The sequence below is a fragment of the Aethalodelphis obliquidens genome, unplaced genomic scaffold (assembly GCF_003676395.1).
Source record: "Aethalodelphis obliquidens isolate GAN/ISIS:26980383/991018 unplaced genomic scaffold, ASM367639v1 scaffold5, whole genome shotgun sequence".
In the NCBI taxonomy this organism is placed as follows: Eukaryota; Metazoa; Chordata; class Mammalia; order Artiodactyla; family Delphinidae; genus Aethalodelphis; species Aethalodelphis obliquidens.
This window is the reverse complement of record NW_020837949.1, coordinates 42,135,305-42,163,004: the sequence shown is the minus strand read 5'-3', so window position 1 is coordinate 42,163,004 and position 27,700 is coordinate 42,135,305. Positions and strand designations below refer to the sequence as shown.

The 27,700-nt window shown below is 35.2% G+C and overlaps 1 protein-coding gene across 6 annotated transcripts in view; it reads right to left on the bottom strand.

Moving 5' to 3' along the window:
- The window catches only part of DPY19L1 (dpy-19 like C-mannosyltransferase 1), a 95,526-nt gene that overhangs the window by 17,680 nt on the left and 50,146 nt on the right, over positions 1-27,700 (bottom strand). For 4 of the 6 annotated variants that reach the window (XM_027102211.1, XM_027102216.1, XM_027102212.1 and 1 more), the window contains exons 10-16: positions 25,481-25,558; positions 15,755-15,841; positions 13,565-13,624; positions 12,942-13,022; positions 7,049-7,150; positions 2,421-2,492; positions 411-460 (exon numbers count right to left, since the gene is read on the bottom strand). In XM_027102211.1, coding sequence (XP_026958012.1) covers positions 411-460; positions 2,421-2,492; positions 7,049-7,150; positions 12,942-13,022; positions 13,565-13,624; positions 15,755-15,841; positions 25,481-25,558 — 530 coding nt within the window. The remainder of the gene's footprint in view (positions 1-410; positions 461-2,420; positions 2,493-7,048; positions 7,151-12,941; positions 13,023-13,564; positions 13,625-15,754; positions 15,842-25,480; positions 25,559-27,700) is intronic. The other 2 variants (XM_027102214.1, XM_027102217.1) reach the window with 2 other exon arrangements.

The window sequence follows — 27,700 nt, the reverse complement described above, 5'->3', positions numbered from 1 at the left end:
TATATTTAAATCTTTGCTCCATCTGGAATTTATTTTATGTAAAAATGAGGTGTGGGTCCACTTTTACATTTTCCTGCTCTTCTCTCAAAAAGCTGTCCATTGGTCCTAAAACCATCAACAGAGTAATTTGTTTTCCCTGCCAAACTGAAGCACAAAGCTGTATCCTTCAAGCATAGATTAGTATAGGGCTACAGTCAGATCATACTGGATGCGATTTGGGGAATGAACAAGTGATGTGCTGAGCTCTACATAAATAGGGAATAATGAGAAAAGCGGAGAAGGGGGATGGCAACAATCGAAACATCAATTAACAAATGTTGAGTGTACAACATGTCACTATAAAATTAATATACTGTAAATAACTACTTAATAAACAGAGGAGGTAACAAAATCATTAATGGCATATTTACCTTATATGTGTTTGTTGTTTAGTTAAGACACCCCACATGTCACTAACAATCTGCAAATAGATTTTTAAACATTTTATAACAGCCGTATTGGGAAAAAGAAAATTTCAAATAATGTATCTTCTAAACTTTCAAACTTTTATTTACTTAAAAATACAGAAGTATGGAGATAAGAAGTAATTCAGAAAATAGTAATTACAACAACAAAATCTTACGTTTGTACAGTACTTCATCATATCTATATCCAACCCTGTTCAGATAAGTTTTATTATCCTCATTTTAAAAATGAGCAACAGGCTCAGAAGGATTAAATGATCTCCCTAAAGGTGGACAACAACTAAGAAGGGTCTTGAAACTTCACCTTTTGGCTTCCGATTCACCTTTAAGAGGATTCCACCATGCCCAGGTTGTTGGCAGTGCCTCTTCTTAATTATACACACACATAACTGGAGAACTGGCTCAGAGACTGATAAGCACAACTAACTAAACACTGTGTTTTCATATTTAGCAGTCACTGGGAGGTCATCTAATCTGAAATCCTGTCCCCAATGTGGATGTCCTCTGTGACACTGCCTGATAGGTTTTAATTCAGCCCTTGGAAGAACCACCTAGCTGCTGATTAAACCTATAACACTTTCCTAATCAGTCCAGATCAATGCTGGTCAAAAGCCCTAACTCTTAGAATTGGCCATAATATTAAGGAGCCAAAATGAGTATAATCTTATTTCCAAGTGGTAGCCTTTTAAGTCTTTGAAAAGAATTATCCTCTTTCCATTTAAGACTTTCTTCTTTACATCAAACATCCCACTTTCTTTGACCCCAATCTAGTCATTTTCATCATCTCTAGCCAGCCAGGTTGCTATCTTTTTAATACATTCTGGATTGCCAACATCTAGTATTTTTTTATTACCTACTGGGTGCCCACCCACATAAAGAAAACAAAGGAAGCAAAGAGCACAGAGCCTGGCATACAGCAGAAATTGACTAACCATCAACTGACAAGACTTAAAAAGTGCTGTGAGACTACAAAGCTGAATACTATACAACACTCAATGAGGGGGGGGTAAAGGTACAGTCTGATTCTCACTCTTCCCTTGCTTTTTTAATGGACATGATGTGAGGCTGGTAATAACCACACTGACCTTATAATTTTGCACTTGTCAAAATGGAAATAATAATATCTGTGTACCCCATAATGCTGTTGAAGAACCAATTGAAATAAGGTAGATGAAATGTTTGGGGAGATTACAAATATATGATGTAAATAATAATTATAGTACAGAATATTCTACAAATATATGACACTGTATTAACACAAAAATAATAGCTACAAATCAGAAAACTTTTAGGGTCTATCATTTTGATTACAGACTAACCCCAATTCATTCTCTTAAAACACCTGTACTTACAGAGTTCACCAACTCTTAAAAGAAGAAAAGAGGGACTATTACATCACTCTTTACTGAAGATTGGAACTTCCCTGGCCTGATTTATATGTGGACTTAAAATTTCATTATCAAAGTCAAGTTGGGAGTCTATTTTATCAAGTTTAGTAATACACTGTTAATATTCTATTTTTTCCTTTTGATTAATAATAAACTCTATCCAGAAGGTAATGAATACTGCACAAATGACTTAGAAAGGCATATATTAAATATTTTAAAGAAATATTACATAAAAGTTAAAAGTGAATCAGTAATAATTCACATAAGCAAAAACAACTGTATCTGCGTCAAGAGGGTTCCTCTGATCCTATCTTTCAAAATACATGACTATCAAAACTTGAGCATCCTTTCCCTAGATCTACTTTATGCTGGCAACTAGCACAATGTTTTTAAGGCTTATAAATGTTCATCAAAGGCTATTAGTAAGAAAATACAGAATGTGTTTCAATAAATCTATATAAAATATTGTATTAGATTAACATGTAGCCTAGTATATGTAACTACACAAGAAATGAAGAAATAAGAAAATGTTCTATTATGAGAAAGTGCTCTTAAGTGATAGACCTACCTTTCTAATGATTGCAATAAACACGACAAGAACAACTGGAAGCAATAATGTCTTTGTATACCTCAGTGGAGTCTGAAATTCAAAGAGATGTTTTGTTAGAAGAAAAGATGATTTCAAATGAAATTTCAGATGATGATCCAAGTGAATTTTAAAACATGTTAGTATAGAAACATAAGCATTCACCCATCTAGGGTCCAATCTACTCACTGACTCCCATTGTAAAAATGAAGATGCATTTCCATAGAAACGAACTTGCCCAAAATGTTGAGATGAAAACACTAACAAACACAGTTCCCAAACACTTGTAAAACATGACTAGAAAGACTACTGTTCACTTTTGCACACTACTTTTCTAACTAGAGAGCATAACTTATTATTCACCTAGGGTCAGCAGAAATCCTTTAAATGGCATGAGCTTTACTGTGCATTTTATCTGGGATAAAAATCATAACCATGATCTCCAGATACACACACACACACACACACACACACACACACAATAATGACTAATGTTTATAAGAGGAATAAAAACATTTTTACGTTTTCTTTGGTAACAGATAAAAAACTATAGAAAAATTTTTTTTATTAGAAAAGCCCCACACATTGTAATTCTATACACTTCTCGATAATTTGAGATCACGGTCTTAAACAATCCTGGGCTTGAAATTTCTAAATTGCAATTGATTTGCTTATTACCAACACTTTCCCTCAGACAAATAATCTTACATCATTAAGTAAAATGATGTATGCTTTCCCCAATATGTTTATAAAGAGAAATCTAGCTTCAACCATATTAAAAATGCTGGTACATTTTTAATTCTACAAAGTATACAGTAAGTAGCATTTTCTGATTTCCCTCTCCTTAGTCCAATTTTCTCACTATTCTGTATTAGACAAGTAATTTTCATAATTCATTATACAAAATGCTTCTTCATGAGTTAGAAATTCCATTAAAAAGAGAATTTTTATGTTTTCATTTTACTATTTACCTTTATAAACATTTGCATGCTATTATTTTAAAATAATAAATATATTTCTATTTTGTAATTTTTAAGTTATGTTTTAACCTACACAAAAGTCATAACTAAAACTATTTTTTTATAGATCTAAACTTTCAAATTTTATTTACTTTTTTGGCCGCACTGAATGGCATGCGGGATTTTAGTTCCCCAACCAGGGATCAAACCCATGCCCCCTGCAGTGGAAGCACAGTCTTAACCACTGGACCACCAAGGAAGTCCCCTAAAATTATTTTATTATTTTAAAAGTTAGACATTTGCTAATAACAGTTAACAATAAATATAAGTAGTAAGATACAGATGTTTAGTTTAAAAAGGAAGTATGTCAAAATTGTGTTAAAAGTATTTAACAAAATTTAATAAGGAGTTCAAACAATTTTAACATTATATTCCAAAAGTTTATTTAAAAGGTGTTTTTTAAATATTTCTTTTAAAAAGAAAATCATATTAGCATCAGATTTTCAAAGCAACACTTTAGACCAGAAGATAGTAGAGTAATTTATTTAGGATTCTCAAGGAAAGATAGGTGAGCCAAAGATTTTGTATCTAGCCAAACTGACCTTCACACATAAAAGCCACTGATAAAATATTTTGAGCATGTAAAAATTCAGGGATTACTGCTCCCATGAGCCCTTCCTGAGGAATCCACTGGAGAGTAATCTTCACACAGCCAAGAAATGTGTTCTTCGATCCTACAACTCATAGTGTACAATAAAAACAATGATCTACAGAACTACGACAATGACGGGGATATAAAGGTGACAGAAGAGTATGAGAGGTTATACGTGCTGACAATGAAGATACAATGGGACTCTTAAAAATGGGGTAAAAGGGGGAGAGTATATAAGAAGCAAAATAATCTCCCTGATTATAGTATTACAATAAATTAGAAATGGGTGGGAATAGGCATCGGGCAAGAAACGACTAGCTAAGTTCAGTATAACTCCCAGGAGGAAACCAATAGAAGGGACTAAGGTTAATATATACAAGTATTAATATAAAGGAAACAAAATTATAAAACTTCCTCAATGCCAAAAGATACACCAGAGAGAGGGTATGCACAGAACAAATGCAAACCACACAGAGAGAGATGTATGCACGTGTGTGTGTGTTCTATTAGAACTGTAAGTTCTTTTAATATTTCTTGTAATTGTTGATTTTATTCTAAGCATAAAAGTTACATATGCTCATTGTGAAAACTAGAAAATGGAGAAAAAATAAAGGAGAAAATGAATTTCACATTTTAATCAGTTATCAGCATTTCCTCCCGGATGGATTGTATGTTCACATTTGCTCATTTCTGCATATGTGGGGGGAGGGGGGGGAGGGGGGATGTGTTTTTGGTGCTGGGAAAGGGTGAGAGCCCTTGGTAACTTTTTTTATTGATTTGAACAAGCTCCTATACTAATTATATTAATCTCTAGTTTCATTTATTATATTTATTGCAAGAATCATCCCAGTTAGTCATTTCCTTTTTAATTTTTATAATATTTAATGTACAGATGTTTTAAGTTACATGCAGACAAATCTATTAATCATTCTCATATATGTTTTGCACTTGTATTATGCTCATTAATAATGAAGTTAATATTCATTCAAATTTTTCTCAGATTAATTTTTCAGGCTTCATTTATATTTAACACATTAACTGAAATGAAGTTTGGTGTATAATATGATACAAGGCCTTAAGCTGACTCCCCACCCCAATTCAATTTTTCAAATAATATTCATGAAACAATGCATCTTTTAACCATTTATTGATATATTATGTGGTGCTCTCTTCACTTCATACTAAGTACATACACATAAACATAGTTAAGTACCTACACATGGGTCTATCCAGCATTGTCTGTTTTTGGTCATAATGTTCCTGTTTTGGTATCCCTGTACTTTAAATACTATTGCTTTCCATTTTCATATCTAAAAAGCAAAGATCCCCCTCACTGTTTTAACTTTTTTTTTAGTAGCACAATACAATTAGAATATGATTATTATAGAAAATTTAGAAGACGCAAATTACAAAAAAAGTTAATCACTGATTATCTCTCCACCAAAAAAAAACAACTGTTAAAATTTTGGTCTCTTACACTTTATTCTATGTGTGCTAATTATAGGTCAATAAGATCGGACCATTTTGCTCATCCCATTATACATCTTAAGTGTCTTTCCATATTGGTATGATATCATGTTAAATTTTTCCCTCTTCCCCACTATATGGACGTACCATACAAGAGATGCCCTCTCTGAACTGGCACCGTGCCCTGTCTCTACAGCATCGTCCCTGTGAAGGTACCTATGGAGATGAGGAATGGCAGGCTGGACACAGCTTTGCCATTTTCTTCAAATTGACTGAAGGCATCTTATGCCTCAATAAACAATTTCTTCTATCACATAACTGATGGTTCATACTCTCAGGCTGTAAAGGTGTGTATATCCTCAATAATGTTAAAGGATTTCCACTGAGTCCTAATTTCTCTGTTGATGTCTATACTCTACTTCCTTTACCACCTCCTTGAAAGAGGCTTGATCTGCTATTAAGTGTGCATTTTAAAGCCTTGCAAGATACTTTTCCTTAGTTTCTTTCAGCAGGTTCAACACTATCATTTGTACACTTTTTATCAAAACCATTTGCCAGAACACAGGAAATGAAGACTGATAGGTCACTGGAGGAAACAGTACATCTGCAGGACATGCTCAACTCAGAATGTCTGGTTGGTAAAAGTCTGCTGTGTGCTGCACTCTCCTCCACTGGTCTGTAATTTAGGACATGGGCTGACCCAGTGGGGATCGGGGAAAATGAATGTGTCAACAGAGGACTGTTGGCCACTTCCATATATATACACACACACAGCTTTGAAGAAAAATGTCTGACAGATAATAAAATATCATCATAAATCGGGGCCACATGGGTGGTGTGAAAAAAAGGCATATATATACACATCTGTTGAACCAAACTAGCTCATAAAGTATTGCAAAATGGTATTTAATATAAAATATCTTAAAATATCAAAGTACTTTCCTGTGTATCTCCTTTCGTCCTCACAATATCTACCTGTAGCATACTACCAGAAACTAGTAAGCTACAACTCCAAGAATGAGAGTCACTTGTTCAAGAACATCAAGTAATATCACAGACTTCTGTCTCACGATCCACTAAACTACTCTCTGGTTTCCTTCTAAACACCTGAATACAGTTTTAGGAACAAAATGTTGTTGGAATGAAAAACTTATACTCAATGATATTTCAAAGCAATGAGATCATTCAAACAAACAATCACAAAGTGAGTGGAAACTTAAAAGCTTGAGAGCTTCACTGAACTAATGCTATCCCTAAAAAGAGGCGACTTGAAATGCCTCTGTTTTTACTCAATCCTAAAAACTATTGCTAGACTGAATGCATGTTTCTAAATTATCAAAATAAGAAAAGACTATATATTTCAGGAAGCTGTACTAATGTAAATAGGAATATCTTCCTTTAAGCTGCCAGGTTTTCCTTTTCCTTCAAACTGAGATAAGAGCACAGAGGTAAGAGTCTGAATAACAGGAGCACCCTTTATGAAAAATGAATGGACCAAAAACTAAGGAAAGAAAGGAGAAATCACATCTTACCTCCTTCTCCATAAAATCAAACTCCGCTGCACAGGTATACAGTAAAGTGTCAAAATCCTTGTAACTGAAGAATTTTGATGTTAATAAGTTGCCAATATGAGCCTAGTAAGGAATAAAGGGAGGTACCATTAGATTATGCCGTATATTGTAATAATGCATTTTAATCTTAATAGTACCTAAAAATAGTTTCCACTGCATGACAGAGCTCGCTGTTCCCACACCTGGCTACTTCTGGACCCTCCAACTTCACAGTCTCCCTTCAACTGCTGACAAGTGATAGCTCCAACAACACCCTGCCGTCCACGCTCCATCATCAACATTCCAAAGGTTTTTACCCTTGGGTTTTCCCTGCTCAAGGTGTTAAACCTGGTGAAATACACTACACAGTATCGGGTAGGCTTGGTAACACACACAGGCATCTGTCAATCACAAAGGGACAACGTGTGATAGAGCAAAGCAAAGCAAACGTTAATTCAGATTTCTGAAAAGCGGTTGGAAAAGACTTTTTGAAAGAAGTAGAAAATGGGCAGGCCTTGGAATAAAACACACTTTTGCCTCACAATCAGCAACTGTGTAATTCTTCATATGTCACCAAGTGCTCACAGTTATATCACCTAACTTACTTCCCACAAGAAGCCATGTGAGGAAGCTGGAATTGTTTTCATTTAACAAATGAGAAAACATTTGCCAAACTTTCAATTCATTATTGTCTAAAAGAGCAAGAAGAGCAAGAACCATAGAAAAGGGGATAAATTATAACTGAAACACATCATGACTAAAACCCTAAACGATACCTAAATGAAGTAGGGGGTCAGGGAGTGAGTAGGAACTATAAAGGGTGATGGGATATGCTGAAGAATCTCAAATGCTCTGTCTCCTGGGGAAGAAATGTATTCTGATAAGTTTAAGAAATCAATAGGAGGGAGAGTACATAGGTCTAAAATACACAAAGTACCTAACCACTGAAAAGGAAAAGAATCTAAAAAGAAAGTAAAATGTTTGGAAAAATCTCAAATAAAATGAAAGAAGTAAGTCCTAATATAATGATAACTGCCATAAATGTAAAGAGGTTAAATTCACTAACTAAAGGACAGATGCTCAAGTTGGATTTAAGGGGAAAAATTCGATATCATATTATCTACAAAAGACAAACTTAAAAGTATGCAGAAAGGTTGCAGAAAGGTTGAAAACAGACGAAGAGAACAAGATATACCAGATAAAATGAACCAAAGAAATCTGGGTTAGCTACTGTGATGTCTCACAAAACTAAATTCAAACAAAAATATATGAAAAAAGACGACAAAATGACATTATATGCTGATAAAACAAACAGCAAAGCAAGGTTATACATATCACGAACATATAATATTTGCAATTTGCAATTAACAGTATCGATTCAAAGTGTATAGAAGAACAACTGAAAAACTCTGTAGGAAGAAAAAGTTGACAGTGTTCATTGGAAATGTTAAATATTTCCCTCTAAAGTAGAAAAAGCAGATAAATGTTAACATAAAATCTGAACAATATTAATAAGCTCACAAACAGAGAATACAAACTTCACAAAGAGAGACTATATGTTACCCTCAAACACAAGTAAAGATTTTTTTAATGTTCACATCCTATGCCACAATAAATCTCAATGAATTTATATAATGCAAATTATTTTTTTCTAATCATAAATGCAGCAAAATTGGAAAATGGTAACTAGGAATGGCTTTAAAAGTCCTTTCAGCTAGAAACTAAATAACATAAAGCTTTTTAGGTTAAAAAGAAAGTCGCAAAATAGTTAATTTGTAAGACACACAAAAAAGTACTACTTAGAGGGAAATTTATAGATTTAAAATGCATTTATCAGAAAATAAGAGAGGTGAAAACAAGAGCCAAGCACTTTCCGTCAAGCATCAGAAAATGCTACAGAACAATCCCAAAGAAATGAGAAGACAAGAAATGAGGGTGACAGAATTCAATTACAAAGAGCAATACAAGAACACCAAGGAAGACTTTAAAGAAGTGGTACTTTGAAAATATTAATGTAATAAATAGAAAGTAGAAAAAATAGCAAAAAAATAAAAAGCAGGTCTTTACAGATTAATATAATATCAAATCCAAATAAGGAAAATTAAAGAGCATAAAAGACAATTCACATATATGCAAAAAATTTCAATAAGAATTTTTCGCTAACTGAATTCTACAATAATTTTTTTTTAATTTGATGATATATATGAAATGGGTGAGTTTCCTCTAAAGACATAAAATGCCAAGACTCCTACAGAAAGTGGATTTGTAGTAGAAAAGTCTCCCATGAACAAAACTCCATATCCTGAGGGCTTCACTGTCAAATTCTAACAAACCTTTAAGGAAGACATAATATCAATTCTATATAAATTCTCATTAAAAATAGAAGATTGAACATTTCCCAATAATTCTGGAAGGCTGCATTACCTTGAAACTAAAACCAGGCAAAAACATTACAAGAAAATAAAACTACAGACTAATATCCTCATAAATATCAGCAAAAGTCCTTAAAAATATTAGCCAACCAAATCCAGCAATATTTAGAAAAACTAACACATTGTAAACAAGTGAGGTTATCTGAGAAATATAAGGCTGGATCAACACGCAAAAATCAGTGAATATGGGGACTTCCAGATATGGCAGAGGAAGAAGTTAGTAAATCCCCTCTTTCAATAACAACTATGAAATTGGACAAAACTGTCAAAAACCATATTAGGATCAAGTAATTGATCAAAAGGAAAACAAATGGAGAAACATGCATTCACAAAAAAACTGATGAGGGACTTCCCAGGTGGCGTAGTGGTTAAGAATTCGCCTGCCAATGCAGGGGACACGGGTTCGAGCCCTGGTCCGGGAAGATCCCACATGCTGTGGAGCAACGACACAACTACTGAGCCTGCCCTCTAGAGCCTGCAAACCACAACCACTGAGCCTATGTGCCACAAGTACTGAAGCCCGCATGCTCTAGGGCCCATGTGCCACAACTACTGAGCCCTCATGCTGCAACTACTGAAGTCCACATGCCTAGAGCCCGTGCTCCACAACAAGAAAAGCCACTGCAATGAGAAGCCCGCACACCGCAACGAATAGTCCCTGCTTGCCGTAACTAGAGAAAGCCCACGCACAGCAACGAAGACCCTATGCAGCCAAAAAAACCAAAAAAAAAACTGATGAGCTCTGGGTGGAAATAGTCGGAGTCTGTGGCATTGTTGCTTTGGCCGCTCCCTCCCACCATTACATCACCTCTGCTTCCCCCAGCTTGGTCAGCCCAACGGTCCTACCCGGGTGGGGTTGGCCATGAAAAGCAGAACCTTTGCTACTGCAAGGAGCTGACTTGTTTGGGGGCAGAGAGCAAAAAATTTATGCACCATCAGTAAAAGCATCAAACTCAGGAGGAAATGAAAGGCGGACATTCACAGTTCTGCCAGCTTAGGGTTACAGTACTCGTTTGGTGAACAGTAGACTGGCAGACTAGCTAGACATTTTACAGAGATTCTGAAAAGGAGACAACCAATGACAGGAGACAAGTTCTCACATCCCTGGTGCACTGGAAAGTTGTCCACAGATGCTGGTGGATCCAAGAGAGCCCAAGCTCTCTACAAATCTATGACTGACTGGGAAGTGGTATGCATATTTCATGGGAGATCCAAGGTGGGCATGGCAGAAAGGAAAAGATGAGACAAACTTGCTGTTCAGATGAGAGTTAACATAGTAGGTCTGAAGGGGATCCTTTGAAAAACCTGCTTGCAAGGTTGACCCTTAGCTGGCATCAGGGAACTTGAATTCCGGAAGGCTCCCATCACCCTAAATGATAATAGTGGCTTATACTGAACACCTACATTCTTTCTGGGAGTTTGGAATTTTGATAACGTGCTAGGCAGAGGATGCTTATGTTACCAGCCCCCAATAAAAACCTTGGGGCACTTAGTACTGAGCTTCCCTGGTATACAACATCAGAATTTTACCACGAAAAATGTTGATAGGAGCAAGGATGGGAAATCCAGGATAGACCGAGAAATGCCTCGCTGGGTTCCTAAAGGACAGGAAGTGTGTGTCTAATTAACAGAGAAGGGTGGGTGGAAATGCTTCTCAAGAGCTGTGTGGCCTTGCCATTCTCCATTATCTTCCTTTGACCAATGTTAAAATTAAGAATTTATTTATAACACTGATGTCCTTGATCAATGTTACAGATTTCTAGAAATACTAAAGCTGCAACTAACTTATTTCTGATTTGGAAATAACTTTTTACAGCATTTTTTTTTTTTTTTTTTGGCCCTGGTGCAACATCGGGCTGTGATAGAAATGACAATAGTCAGTTTAACCTGAATTAAAACTCTAACCAGCTTGTCTTCCCCCAATGAGTAGACAGATTCCATAAACCCAGGACTTGGGCTCTTTCCCTTTTCTTCCTGCTCATTCTCTGCCTCCTGGCTGACTCAATCACCACTTAGTGCTCATCTTCACAGTTGACTTCTAGGAGCCTTCCCTGAATCTCCCTGGGTATTCCTGTGGCACTCTATACTTATTTTTTTAATGAATTTTTTAAAAATACATTTTGAATTTTTAAAATTTTATTTTATATTTTTATTTTATTTTATTTTTGGCCATGCCATGTGGCATGCAGGATCTTTAGTTGCCTGACCAAGGGTAGAACCTGTGCCCCCTGCAGTGGAAGCACAGAGTCTTAACCACTGGACCACCAGGGGAGTCCCACTCTGTACTTATTTTTATCAGAGCTTTCATTACACTGTATTATAGTTGCTAGAAATTGTCCCTGTCTCCCACTAGACCATGTCTTATTCAGTTCTGTATCTCTAGGATGCATTCTACTATCAGGCACATAGCAGGTACATTGAATGAATGAATAAATAAATGCATTTTAGACTATGCTTTTAAACTTTTAAAATGTCTTTCACAGGTTGTAGACCACCCCTTTAATAGCCCATTGTTTTCCATCTTTTTAAAGCAAACAATTCCTTTGTTCATATGAAAACATGTATAAATGTCCACTATGTAAGAGATTAAAGCAAGACTATCCTGGGTGAAGAGGGGCTGGCAGGGGGACTGAGAAGTAGATGGACCCCACCAAAGAGTCCTTGAAGTCCCAGAACTTCACAGAACTCAGTTTCAAAACCACAACTTTAATCTAATACAGAAGGAAGAAAGACCATCAATTAAAATAAATTACAGAAAAAAATATGTGGCTTACTTTACTCTTTCCATGTTGGTTGGTGTCTTGCTCTCTCTTTTAATTTAATTAATGTGCTTACCAAAACATCAAAATAAAATAGGCAATACAAAATTATAGATAGAGTGAATCTCTACAGTTATAAAGCAGAATTCTTCTCATTTTATTTTCTCTCCTACCCAAATACCAAAAAAAAGCAAAACCAATAACAATAATATCTCTTAATAAGACTAACTTGGATTAAATTACCTACAAACCTTTCACAAGCATTGACTAGAAAACTGGAAGAAAAAGAGAATAAGTTATATGATCTATTCTTTAAGAGTCTCTGAAGATGGCATCTTTATCTGTTACAAAAGGGGATTATAAAGAAACCAGAGAAAAATGACTGTAGAGGCCTTAAAATTTGAGCTTAAGTCTCTAGAGCTTTCTTACTTTAAAATTTTAAAATCTTTGTAATATAGAAAGACCAATAAAATATGAGAGTTACCTCAAGAAATTAATTTTGGAGAATGGACTACAGACATAGTCATATTTACTCTCTATTATAGTAAATAGATAAAATAACAGGTGAATAGACTTCACCTTAGAATTTGGCTTAAATAGTAGTACTTTCACAACTCTAGTAATTCATTCTTAGTCTGTTTGATTTATTTCAAGTCTTCCAAGTTTAAGCAAAAATACACTTACATCATCTGCAATGCCAAAGATTTTAGATGTCAAATACTTGAGTATGACAGTTCCAAATAACCAAAAACATCCTTGGATAACCTACAAAAGAGAAATATAGCAAAACAAAACTAAACTGATGCATCATATAGCCATTGCACAGACATAGCCTAGGAAGAAAAAAATAAATGCTTTAATCACACGTGAAGTAATTATCTCTATATCCAAGAGAAAATGTCAAAAAAAATGCACCTTAAATTAAAATAAAGAATGTTACTCCAAAATCAAGGGGCTATCATCAAAAATAAAAATATACACAATCTTGTTGTCAAAATTAATATATTTTATAGGAGATTTATACAGCAATTGCAGTTAAATTCCCCTTCTACTAACAGTTTCTTACACATGCACTGCTCCTCAGAAAAAACATGGGTCATACATAAAACTGAAATTCTTTAACTACCTATCCAATATTAATCTTAACTTGCTTCACAAAAAGAGCAATTTGGCACAGAGCCTTAATATGTTATAAAACTGTTAGATCCTCTGCATTATATAGGATAGTTCCTTGAAAGTAAAACATAAAACCAATGATATATTTTGGAGAAGGAAAAACATATACATTCAAATAGATTGATTCTTACCCATAAACTAAGTTCAGATACATTTACTTTCAGGAAACATGGTTTCATTGCCAGTAAACCCTGCATGCAGAAAATAACATAGCATACAGTTAATACTTATAGACACAAATTCAGGTGCCAAAGAAATACTTGTAAACAATAGACTCTCAAGAATCTAAACTTCAGCACACTTTCAGTGTTTCACATAGAATCACCACAAGCTCATTTGATTTCAAGAAGCCCTGTTTTATCCAGAGTATTTTAGGTCAGTTAGTCACTTTGTAAAGTTGAAAACAGAATCTCCATACGTAAATTTCTATGATTGATTTCTATGACTGGTTCTGATTTACCGAAGAACCAAGAAGTATATAATAATTTCAGAATTTTAGACAGGTGTCTAATAGTTATAAGATTTTCCTTAAGTTAAATATTACTAACTCCTTGAATAAACTACAAATGAGTTTTTAACAGATCAACTAAATACTTCTCCTCTATCAAATCTTATTTCTTTCCAGGTACATAATAGACTCCCAAAGTATAGTACCTATACAGATCTAAATCTACTTCAAACCTGGCAAAAATACGCTTAGAATCAAAACATAAATACATGAACCCAAATTAAATCTTTTCAGAAGTTTCTGAATATCTGAGAACACAAAATGTGTTACGATTGTTTCAAAGTGATAACTAGAAATAAAAACAGGCAAGTGTGTGTTTATAGTTAAATATGCAAAAACATGCTATATTCTGTACCTGTTGCCATCATTTGTTTTTATACACCAAAATACGTGAAATATGCATAATGCTTAATTCATACCTAAGACACACCTCAGTGTCAAGCACCTAGTAGGAAACCTGACACACTGTAGGTGCTCAATAGAACTGAAGAGAAATTTCCTGCAAAATGTACTTAAGATTAGATTTACTGACAGGAAATCTTCCATTCAATGTACTTGTGTACTGTACACAAGTAACAAGAGTCATGTACTTTACTCGGAGTAATAGCAGGACTTCCCCATGTACATATTTAAATATAGAATTGAGTCCATTGACACATTTCCTAATTACAAACAAAATTCATGACTGTAAGAACTATCACTAATCTCACAGCACAGCAACTCAGTTACTGGGTTTTTGTTTTTGTTTTGTCATTGTTGAAAACACAGCATCACCACATGCTAACTGCTAATTTCTGTGCCTAAGTATACTCAAGTCACACAACCTGAAAAGGGTGGTGGCCCAGATTGGGAAGAGGCATACTCCTGGGAAATGGGATCTTAAATAAATATTACTTGTAAAATCAGACAAAGAAATAGCAGATTCCAAATCTGTTAATGGGTTCTAGAAATCAAGAAAGACAAAATGATCTGAGTTACTTAAATGATTATTCAAGAAGTAGAAACCATTTCAGTTAAGACAGTGCAGTGTGCTTTCATCTTCAAAAAACCAGCCTAATCCTAAAGCACATGCATGTTAAATATAAGGAATAATTTTTTTCCTCTTAGGTTTGCAAAACATTGTAATGGAGAAACCCACCGGCAAAAAAAAAAAGAGTAACCACCTCTGGAAGTCCTTAAATTTAGAGAGACTTATATTTAGAAAGTCATCCTGCCAAAAGTGGCAGAAGGAGTTAGATAACCTTTTACCTTTTGCTCTAATTCTATAAGACAGTCTCCCCATAGTCTAAATCTGTTCTTGGTAGTGATCTAGTAAAATATAACTGAATCATCACCTGATTTAAACTATCTGAATAATTCAAATAGACACGAGGGGAAAAAACTAAAAATATAAGGCCTTGAGCCTCTGATCACAGTGGAACAAGGAGAGACTGCTTGAGATGCCAGAGGGAGGAAAGGGGGGTCAGAAAGTAGAGCAGGAGTAGGATAAACACTGAAAAGAGGGGAGGAAACAAGAAAAAGACGAAAGCATAGAAACCATTCTAAAATGAACTCCAAGACCAAAAGTCAGGTGACAGAAAAGATGAGGAAAGGACAGATTAGGACTGTGAAACAAAGCACTATGTTTTCCAGTATTAACTTTTGTTGTGTTTCTTTGGAAACGAGAACTTAAATACATTATCACATATAGATGTATTCAGTAAGACACTTGAAACAGTTCTTGTAGAAAATCCCTCACGAATCTCAAGCCAGTGATAAAGAAACTGGTAAACCATTAGTTTCAAAAACAGACATTTACTTAAGGAACACTTACCCAAATAATTACCAAAGAGGAAGCATAATAAGAAGTTAATAACATTGAGTTTCCAAACATCAAAACAAAACAAAGTGCAAGAGAAATCTGGAAAAATCCAAGAAAAATGTAATTAATACACAGAAAACAAAAAAAATGATTTTATTCTGAAAATTGCACATGCCCATGATAAACAAAATTCAAACTGTTCAAAAGAGAATATACAAGGAAAACAGCCCGAATTCTATGCCACACTTCAAAACCCCAGAGATCACCACCACCACCAATTTTCTGTGCATCCTTATAGACATTCACATGTACAAATTCCAGTTTATAATTTTTTTTTTTAAAGAATCGATTTTATTTATTTTTGGTTGTGTTGGGTCTTCGTTGCTGTGCGTGGGCTTTCTCTAGTTGTGTCGAGCGGGGGCTACTCTTAGTTGCGGTGCGCGGGCTTCTCATTGTGGTAGCTTCTCTTGTTGTGGAGCATGGGCTCCAGGTGCACAGGCTTCAGAAGTTGTGGCACATAGGCTCAGTAGTTGTGGCTCCCGGGTTCTAGAGCACAGGCTCAGTAGTCGTGGCACATGGGCTTAGTTGCTCTGTGGCATGTGGGAATCTTCCTGGACCAGGGCTCGAACCCGTGTCCCCTGCATCAGCAGGCGGATTCTTAACCACTGTGCCACCAGGGAAGTCCCCAGTTTATAATTTTTTAAAACCACAAATGGAAACTTGGCCCAGAAGCTATGCTATTGCTTGCTTTTACTCTCAGTTTGTTTCAAAGAGCTTTACCTATCAATTCAAACCAATCCAACTCATTCTGTTGAATAACTGAAAAAAGTACTCCACTCTAGAGATGTACTACAGTCCTCTGACTACTTCTGAAAACTTAAGTGCTTTCCAGTTTTGTTTTGTTTTGTTGTTAGTTTTGTTTTTCCTATTACAAACACTGCTATGAAAAACACCCTTATTTATGTATCTTATGTACATGTCAACACATTTATGGGATAAATTACTATCATGGAATTAATGAATCAACAATACACATATTTTAAAATTTGAGAAAATACTGACAAATTGCAATACAAAATATTGTACTCTCCACCAATAGGGCATGAGAGTTCCTGCTGATACGCACTCCTGCCAACACCGTGTATTATTCTTTCAAATATTTGCCAATCTAATCCAAAAAAAGATGTTGCCTCATTGTTTCATTGTTCCATTCTTTTATTAGTGGGTGAGACACAGCATCTTTTCTTCTATTTACTGTTTATATTGTTTTGTGTGTACATGAATTGTCTATTCCTAGTGCCCATTTTTCTATTGGGCTTTGGTATTTTCCTTAAGCACTCTCTTCATATATGATAGAGCATAACTCCTTACCAAGCAAACATATTATAAATATTTTCCCAGTTCACTTTTATCTTTCTTTGTAGTATTTCTCTATTGTAGTTGCTTTCTACATTTTTATGTTAGTCAGTTTTTCATTCATTTCCTCTAAGTCTTCAGGATTTAACTCCATTATTAGAAAGCCTTTAAAAATAAAAGAATCCATGTTTTCTTCTGGAAGTTTTATTTTTGATCCACATATATAAATTTCCATATGAATTTTATAATCAGCCTAAGTTTCAAAAATTGACATTTTTATTAGAATTGTCGTATTCTACAAATGTACATTGCATTATATTTTAGTTACATCTGTCCAATATTGAATCTTTACATCTGAAAATAATACATGTAGTTTCCATTTCCTTTTTTTTTTTTTTTTTGGCCACACCATGCGGCTTGCAGCTTCTTATTTCCCAGACCAGGGATTGAACCCGTGCCCCCTGCAGTGGAAGCACAGAGTCCTAACAACTGAACCACCAGGGAATTTCCTGTTTCCATTTCTTTAAGTCTTCTTTTACCTACATCAGTAGAAGTATAAAGTTTTCTTTATATAGATCCTGCATATTAAGTTTATTTCAAAGTATATTACTTGTTTTGCTATTATATCAGAAATCTTTTCATATTTTCTGATTTTTTATATTTAAAAAAGTTACATTAAGTATGCATAAATGAATATAAACTTTCATTGTTTCTAGTAGTAATTAGTTCATTAATTTGGGTTTTTTAAGTATTCAAAAGCATACTTACAATGATACTTTTACATCTTATTTCCTCTTATTTTTTAGTCAATTTTATTAGTTAATATTTATGCAACAATGTTAAGAGTGGCAGTAGGCATATTTGTCAAGTTTCTGGCATTAATGGGAATAGTTCTACTGATTCATCATTTTGTGTGATACTAGCTTTTGGTTTAAGGTATATGTATGTATTAAAAGTTCAGTGAAATATCCACCTATTTTCATTTAATTAAGATCTTAAAAATCAGAAACAGATGTTGACCTTTATCAAATGCCATTACAATATCAAAGGAAATGATCACATTGTTGATCTTTTTAAAATCTATTAATGAGATATATTATGTTAACATAATTTCTAATAATAAGCCAATCTTGCATTCTTGGAATAAATTTACCGTCACGTTACTTTTTTCTTATATGCTTACTAAATGTTAACTGCCCAGGTCCTTGGACTCTTTAACCAATAGAAGTTGATAAGAGGCCAGATGAGAATTTCAGGCAATGCTTAATCAGGGCTCATGCTGCAGCACAAGGGAGTGAAAGAGAGAAAAAGGTACCCCTGCCCACTCCCAGAGAAGAGCTGCTTGGATCCTTACATGGGGTAACAATGGGGGTGGACCCATGGGCTGGGCAGGAGGCCTAACTTAGGTGGTCTGTCCATGCCCTTGGAGGTGCTATGTGCAGGAATCATGTGCAGTACCCTGCTTTTTGCTCCCAGCACCTCAAAAACTTGTAGTTTATTTCTGGCCTTTTTGTATCCTGTTGCTCATAATTGCTCCAACTGTGCATGGTGTAGTTATTTTAGTCACTTATAGTTTCTTTGTATCTTATTGCTCAACGGAGACTTTTGTCCACGTGCAAGCACTCCAGTAGAAGATTCCAGGTCCCAGCCTATCTCAAATGGATAAGGAACCAAATTCTCAAAATTTTATAACAATAGCCTTTTTCCTTAAGTGCCACAATTTAAAACCAACTTTAAAATTTTCCCAATCAATTTTGGCAGAAACTAGCAAAATATCATCACTTTGAATAAACAGATTCATAACCAAGAATCAGGCAAAGCACTGCTAAGGGTATTCAAGAGAAATATAAGGTAGTATTAAGAAAGGATGTGTCAAGGGTCTGGAGAGATATTTGGGGTCCATTTTCCCAATTTTTTTCCCACTGTTCAAGGTTTATTTATTGTTTTAGTTGGTATAACACTTAGATAGTTGGCTGCATTATTTATGTCGATTTTTCTTTTTTACATTACATGGCAATGTACACTATTCTGATTCATATGGTACATAAAATAAGATTCTTTAGAACAGTTATGCACAAGACATACAATACTGGATTTATAATCAATCCCAGGATGTGATTAATTGGAGAAAAAAAAGTTGGACTTGGCATCTTGGCTAAAGGAACCAGCAGTTATATAACACAGAGTTAAATACACATCTGGTTTGAAGGGCAACTGCAGCATCTGCAACATTGCCAGTGGTACCTCTTGAGGAAGTAGAACTATTTTACACGAACCAATTTAGGACCACACAAGATAGTGCCGTGCAGCATCAGGACACAGCTGCAGGGTTTTATGAACCATTCCTATTGCTAACGTTAGGAAATTGATGTTCTTCCTAGGCTGTCTTAACATTACTGCTTTAGTCACAGATCAGATATAAAGGACAATATGCACAACCTCCATTCCCAACTCTGGTAACTTCTCTGCTCAAACTCTCTAAGGGCTTTGATTCTCACTTCAAGGAAAAACCAAAGACCTTTCAAAGACTTACACGACCCTATAGAGTCTGCCCACTAACCTCTGGGACCTCATTTCTAATGACCCCTTCCCTTCTCACTCAATCCAGCCACACTCTGCAGATTCTAGAACACACCAGTATATTCCCACCTCAGAGCACTTATGCTTGCGGCTTCTTTTAACCTAATGGATGCTCCCTCATCTAACCCCATGTAACCTTCTCAGTGAGGCCTTCTTTTCTCACTCTTTTAAATTACCACCTCCCCTACCTACTCAGTAAATCCCACTCTCCTTGTCTGCTTTGTTTTCCACAATAGTGTTTATTCCCATTTAACATACTGTTTATCTTATATATTTGATTTATTTCTGTCTATGTACACTAGAATATAAGCTCCACGAGGGAAGAGATTTTTTAAATTGTTTTTATCACTGTTGTATGCTAAGGGCCTAGGAAATGTTTGACAAACAACTGGTGCTCAAAAACATCGGTTAATTTAAATGTGAAGAATAAAATTTGAGGAGTATTATACTGAGAAAATTGAGAACTTAGAAGGTACATAATGAAAGAGAGATATTACAAGTTATTTTAGTATCTATATCTTTTTTGAGTATCTATATTTTAGCAGATTAAAAAAAAGAAAACACTGTGAACTTCATGTCATGTGACATGTGAACTTCATGTGACATGTGAACTTCATGTCAATGAATTTTAAAACTGAGATGAATGGGAAAATTCCTAACAACATAAAAGTGCTAAAAAATGACTCAAGAAAAAATCTAAATTGTCCTATTATCATTAAACAACTTAGATCACAAATTTAAAATCTGTCCCCCCCAAAAAAAATAACAGGTCCATATAGTTTAACAGGCAAGCTCTGCCAAACTTTCAGGGAATATTCCTCCCAATCTTACAAAAAATCTACCCCAGACAGAGAAAGTAGAAACAATTTAATTCTATGGGGCTAGAATAAATCTGGTATCAAAATCAGGCAAGTGTAGCTGGAGGATTCTGGAGAAATGGCAGCATAGGGAGCACTACGAAGAATCTGTCTCCCCACCCAGACAACAAATGCAACTTGACAAACTATCTGATGGAACTATTTTGGAACTCGGGCATCTATCAAAACACACAACTTCCAGGAGAACCCCTAGATGGCAAATTGTAGTCAATTTCAGTAAACTTTAGCTCTTAGCTCACCAACAGCTATCCATCCCTCATAAATCAGCCCTAATGCAAACAGTCATGCATGAGTTTAAAAACAGACAACGAAAGCAAAATCACAGCAAGTGGAGCCAACCTAAAAAGCTTCTGCACAGCTAAAGAAACAATCAATGATAAGAAGAAGCAACCTACAGAATGGGAGAAAATATTTGCAAACTATATACCAGCTACAGTTAATATCCAAAATATACAAGGAACTCTTACAACTCAGTAGCAAAAAACCCCAAAATAATCTGATTAAAAAATGGGCAGGGCTTCCCTGGTGGCGCAGTGGTTGAGAGTCCGCCTGCCGATGCAGGGGACACAGGTTCATGCCCCGGTCTGGGAAGATCCCACATGCCGCGGAGCCACTGGGCCCGGGAGCCATGGCCGCTGAGCCTGCGCGTCCGGAGCCTGTGCTCCGCAATGGGAGAGGCCGCAGCGGTGAGAGGCCCGCGTACCGCAAAAAAAAAAAAAAAAAAAAAAGGGCAGAAGACCTGAATTGATGGTTTTTCCAAGAAAGACATACAAATGACCAACAGGTACATGAAAAGGTGCTCGACATCACTAATCATTAGTAAATGCAAATCAAAACCACAATGAGACATCACCTCACACCGGTTAGAAAGACTTTTTATCAAAAAGCCAAGAGATAAGTATTAGTGAGGACATGGAGAAAAGGGAAGCCTTTTCTCCACTGTTGGTGGGAATGTAAATTGGTACACTACTAAAAGAGTATGGAAGTTCCTTGAGAAATCTGCAGAGCAGAAATAGAGACACAGATGTAGAGAACAAACGTATGGACACCAAGCGGGGGGAAGCCGTGGGGGGCTGGGTGGATGAATTGGGAGATTGGGATTGACATGTATACACTGATGTGTATAAAATGGATGACTAATAAGAACCTGCTGTATAAAAAAATAAATAAAATTCAAAAAAAAAAAGAAATTAAAAATAGAACTACCATATGATCCAGCAAATCCACCTCTGGGTATATACCCAAAAGAAACAAAAACAGGATATCAAAGATATATCTGCACTCCCATGTTCATTGCAGCATTAGTCACAACAGCCAAGACATGGAAACAGGGTAAGTTTCTATCCATGGACAAATGGATATTGAAAATGTGGTATATATACACAATAAAACAGTATTCAGCTATAAAAAAGAAGGAAGCCCCTGCCATTTGCATCAACATAGATGGATCTTGAGAACATTATGCCAGGCAAAGTAACCTATTCTGGAAAAGACAAATAATGCATGATTCCACTTATACAAGGTACTTAGAGTAGTTAAAAGCATAGACAGAGGACGCAGAATGAGGGTTTCCAGGGCTTGGGGGGAGGAAGGAGAATAGGGAGTTATAACTCTATAGGGTATAGAGTTTCATTTTTGCAAGATGAAGACTTGTGGAGATAGACGGTGGTGATGTTTGCACAGCAATAAGAATGTACTTAATATCACTGATATATAAACTTAAAATGCTTAAGACAGTAAATTTTATGTGTATTTTATCACAATAAAAAAATGGAAAAAATTTTTGGAAACAATTCTATATTTTTTTCCTTTTTAACTATAGGGATTTAGGAGTTTATAAAGCAACTATGGATAATAAGTGACTAGTTCCATAGTCAGTAAGTGACATAATAAAGTGTGTATAATTTACCCAGGATAGGTTCTACTACAAACTAAACCTGTGTAATGTTAGTACTTTTATAACTATAACTTTGAGTCAAAGTCCTCATTGATAGTTGCCTATGTGACTGTGTGATTGACAGACTCTAAATGCTTAACAATTACTTGAATTTTTATTGCTATGTAAAAAAAAAACATATTAAACAGTTTGGGGAAAAAACTCAAGTCTAAAAAAGGATAAGTACTGTCCAATACCATTCATGAGATTTAAAACCCTAACAAAATAGCAAATGAATCCAGCAATATAATTAGTATAAAAATTGTTTAGTCCAGAAAAGCATGGTTTCTTAATGTAAAAAATCAATTAATGTAATTCACCACAGTAACATATTAAAGAGGGAAAAATACAGAGGATCATCTAGACAGATGCAGAAAAGCGTTTGATGAAGCTGAGCCTTTATTAATTTCTTTGAAAAAGTGTTCAAAGCGTAATGAGGACATGTTAAAAGAACAAAGAAGCCAGCAGGAAGTAGCTGGCCAAATCAGGAACAATTCAAGCATCAAAGCAAATAATGAAAATAGGGGATTACATTGCAGTGAATAAAACAGATGCCATTTTTTCCTTGGACATAAGAGAAAAACTGATGAAAAGTCTGAATAGGAGTGACACAAAAAAGGAAACACAAAGGGCCCATAAACATAAGAAAAGATGTTCAACTTTATTGAAAACCAGAGAAAATGTAAATTAAGGCCATAAGATACCATTTTATACTCTCCAAATTGACAAAATAAAAAAAAGATATAGGATAAGAAGAACTGTTATACGTTACTGTTCAAAGTAGTCTAATCATTTTTGAAAAGCAATGCAACATTAAATTGTGAGGTTGAACATGTATTTAATTTACCACCTAAAAATTCTACTACTATGTAAATACCCTAGAGAAACTCAATATATATTCCCCAGGAGGTACGTGTACACCATTATACATAAAAGGAAAACACCTAAATGTCTTTCAACAAGAATATGGATAAATATATCATGCTGTATTTATACAATGCAAAACATGAAGCAAAGAAAATGTCTGAACTCCAGCAACATACAAATTTCAAAAATCTGAGTGAAAACTTATGTCTCACAAAAAGGATACCATTTTATAAACCTTAAAAACAATACTAATATTTAATAATAAAAATATATTATTTAGGAATAAGTAGATGGTAAAGTCATAAAGAAAAGCAAGTTAATTATAATTTTAAAAGTCAGGATAGTGGTTATGTCCAAGAGAAGTGAGGAGATGTGTTCGGGACACACAGGGCTTCAAAGTAATGATGGTTCCATTTTTCAATTGTAGGGTAGGCTCATGGTTGTTCATTTTAGAACTCTGTCCATAACTTCTCTATATGTTATAAATGTCCTATTTATATGTATCAATTATTAGAGAATAAAAAAGTATATGGGGCTTCCCTGGTGGCACAGTGGTTGAGAGTCCGTCTGCCGATGCAGGGGACATGGGTTCATGCCCTGGTCTGGGAAGATCCCACATGCCGCGGAGCGCCTGGGCCCATGAGCCATGGCCGCTGAGCCTGCGCATCAGGAGCCTGTGCTCCGCAATGGGAGAGGCCACAACAGTGAGAGGCCCGCGTACCGCAAAAAAAAAAAAAAATATGGCTGTAGTATAAACCCTGACAGTTGGGGATTTTTTCTTCTTCGTAATACAAGTGTCTGACTTAAAGCTTTTATTGCAATCCACTCCAAACATGGCTATCTCTTGAATAAACATATTGCCAGCCACATGACTAGATAAAGGGTCAGGCCACCTGCCCCCACTGAGGCTCCTTTGTTTTAGAGATCTTGATTAACTTCAACAACTGACCTTTGGGCCAGTTTTTTTCTCTTCCTGTGATGTAAATTCCCACTCCTATGTTTTAAATTCAACCAAAAAAAAAAAAAAAAAAAAGAGCCCTCAAAATCCTAGGCCCCCATCCTGGACCCCAGTAAAGGCAGAACTCCAGGGCATGCTTGTTCCCTAACTCTCCCATGCCTCCCCCCACACCCCACGACCTAACTGTGTGGTCCCAGGTGTGCTGTGTAATTTCCAGGTCCTGTAAGTAATAAACCTTGGTTTTTTTCAAAGTTTCCTGAAAATTATTGCTGAAGGGCATCTTGCAATCATAAGAACCACAAGTGCCTGTCCAACCACAACATTGTTATTGATAGGCTGAGACCAGCACAAAACAACAGCATGCTGTAATTACATTAAAATTATAGGAAAAAGAAAATATCAAAATTGTAAGAACTAATGACAGAGAAGACAAATGTTTTTAAAAATCAATATTCATCAAAATCAACCATCCAGCCTTAAGACCTTTGCCCTGGCTATTTCATCAAGCTAGAATATTCTTCTCCATGACATCTACTTAGCTGACTCCCTCTCCTCCTTCCAATCTTTGCTCCACTACCCCCTTCTCAATAAGCCCTCCTCCGACCTCCTCATGTGACACCTCAATCTCCCATCCCTTGACACTTGGCCAACCTGACCTCCTTGGGGTACCATGACTTGTCCTTTTCCATAGCCCTTACCACCTTCTAACATACTATATAATTTACCCATTTACTATGTTTATTATGTATCCATTTCTTCTCCCTCCACTCTTTTAGGATGTAATCCACATATACGCTGGGATCTTTGCAGTTTTATTCACTGATATGTCCCACATGCCTGGATAGGTTGTGCTCAATAAATGAATATTCCACTTCATTTTAACAGAAGGCTCCTGGATAATATACCATTCCATGTTTCTCTTTCACGAATTACCTCTTTTGCTGATAATGTATAAGTTGGGCACAAATTCAAATCAGATAATTAAATTTTCTGGGTGGCCTATTTAAAACAAGGTCTGTTAATTATATCACAGTTTTTGAATAACACTTGTTTTATTTATGGAATTGTGTCAAAACTAGTTGCAACCATGAATAAATAAAATACTAATCAGGGGTTTGTTTTAAGGTCAAGGTAAATGGGAAAAAAAAATTAAAAACCATTACCATGTGCATGTAAATGATCTTCCGTAATTTGCATATATCAATGTATCCCACAACATATACTGCAAATAATGATGCAATCTGAAATTTAAAAAGAAGTTATATTAAAATTATATATATAATGAATAGATTAAAAAATTAAGAAAAGATTATCTTTATTTTGCCTCAAATTTATATTTATATTGAAAGTAAGTTCTTTAGTTACCCTCTTACCTGCTAATTTATTATTTATTATGGTCAATATATTAATATAGCACATATCAGTTGATTTTTCTCTTCCATTCACATCTCTCTCAATTAACCATGTAAATTATCTACTTTACGGATTATCCAAACAATACTCCTTTTAATGTCAGAGTGACTCTACTGGCAACATGTACAATTACAAAGTGCCTTGCTCAATCAAAAAATATAAAAATTTAATTATAACGTGACAATACATAATTGGGGAAAGTACATTAAACTAAAAAATAATTATATAATGCGTGTGTGTGTGTAAAAATACACTGAGTTCTGCTTTGTTAGTCAGTCTTTACGAGTATCTCCATTAGTGCTTTCTTTCATTTATACAAATATTCAAGTGTTGGGCATAATCAAATTTATCAAATTTCAAACTAGAAGTACTTTCACTACAAAGGTATTTTTAATTTTTTTAACAGTTTTGAAGAAAACTGTGTATGTATTTACCAAAAATTCTAAGAGTACTGGAGTTATTTATATGCATTAATTCATTATATGAATTAATTGATTAAATAATTTACCTCAGTAAAGTATAGAGAGGTATTATGTTAAACAATGCCTCTCCACCTTTCTTCATGGAAAAAGCAATTCAAATTAAATTCCACGCTTCTCCTACTACACAAATATGGTTTAAACAAATGGCAAAACAGCTGAAACTTAAACATGTAACTTAAGTTCCATTCATCAAGTTTTTTGTCTCCAAATAATCTACAACAAATTTTCCCAGTAGCAAGAAAAAGAAGGTCTCCCTTGACCCAGATTTCCCCATGGGGAACGTGGCACTGCTGAGTGACAGATATGACACAGTAACTGTGGAGAAGTGTGTTGTTATTCAATGTAAGCCCGACAGAGGAGCACAGTACTGTCTACCCTCACTCCATGCACCTCCCCCCAGTTCCTCCCCCTCCCGCACCAAAAAAACAAAAACTAAAACAAAAAGCAGGCCATCTCCAATAAGTGAAAGGATAGGAACTCTCCCTTTCCACTCCAGGGGCTAAGCAATACACAGCAGGCCTACAGGGTAGAATCTTATGGAGTGACCCTCAGGGACATTTTAAACCAGAAACATTTAAAATGTCCTCAAACTAAGGAAGACAAAGGAGTCTAAAAGATAAGATCAAAGAAAGAATGAAGTACAAATAGAGCCTCTTTAAAAAAAAAAATGATAGAAGCAGCAAACTTGATGTCTTAAGTAGCAGGTAATGTGTTAAGACTCTTACATACATGACCTCATCTGATCCTAAATGCAACCCAATACAGTAGGGTCTTTCATTTTCTCTACTTCATAAATGAGACAACTGAAACTAAGAAAAGTTATGCAGTTTGTCCAACTCAAGCAGCCAGTGAATAGAGTTAGGACACAAATCCAGGTCTGACTTCATTTCTCAAGCAAGACATCTCAAAGAACATTAAAAAGCGACTCTTATACTGCTTTATACGAATATGAACATGGCCAGTATAAGAAAGAAGTAGAAACAGTGGTGGCAGGGAGAAATGAGCACACATTTTACTCCCTCTCTCAATAAGCGACCTTTACCTTGCTTTATAGACCTCTATCTGAAGGGCAAGAGACAGACAGAGTACGTGGAAAGATGATAAATATATTACAGGCTGGTAAGGGAGTTATATAAAACATAAATTGTTTAGCTATTTTTCCTATGTTATCCTATGTGTATTTATCCTATGTGTAAGAAAGTCCAGTTATTCACAAAAACATTTTACTTAAGATAAATACTACAGTCTCCTTAAGAGAAATACTTAATGTTATAACACTAGTTCTCTTTTAAGCAAACTAACATTTTGCATTTTGAAAAAAGATAAGCATTCTTATAAACTTGAGTTCAATAAATGCATTCTACTAGTAAGTAAATAATTAACACCCATTAATAAGTAAATCATATATTTCCCTACCCCAAAATTTCTTTCAAAATATGGACTAAAAAAGCTTTTTAGGACTTAGAATCATATAACATCTCAGTTCTG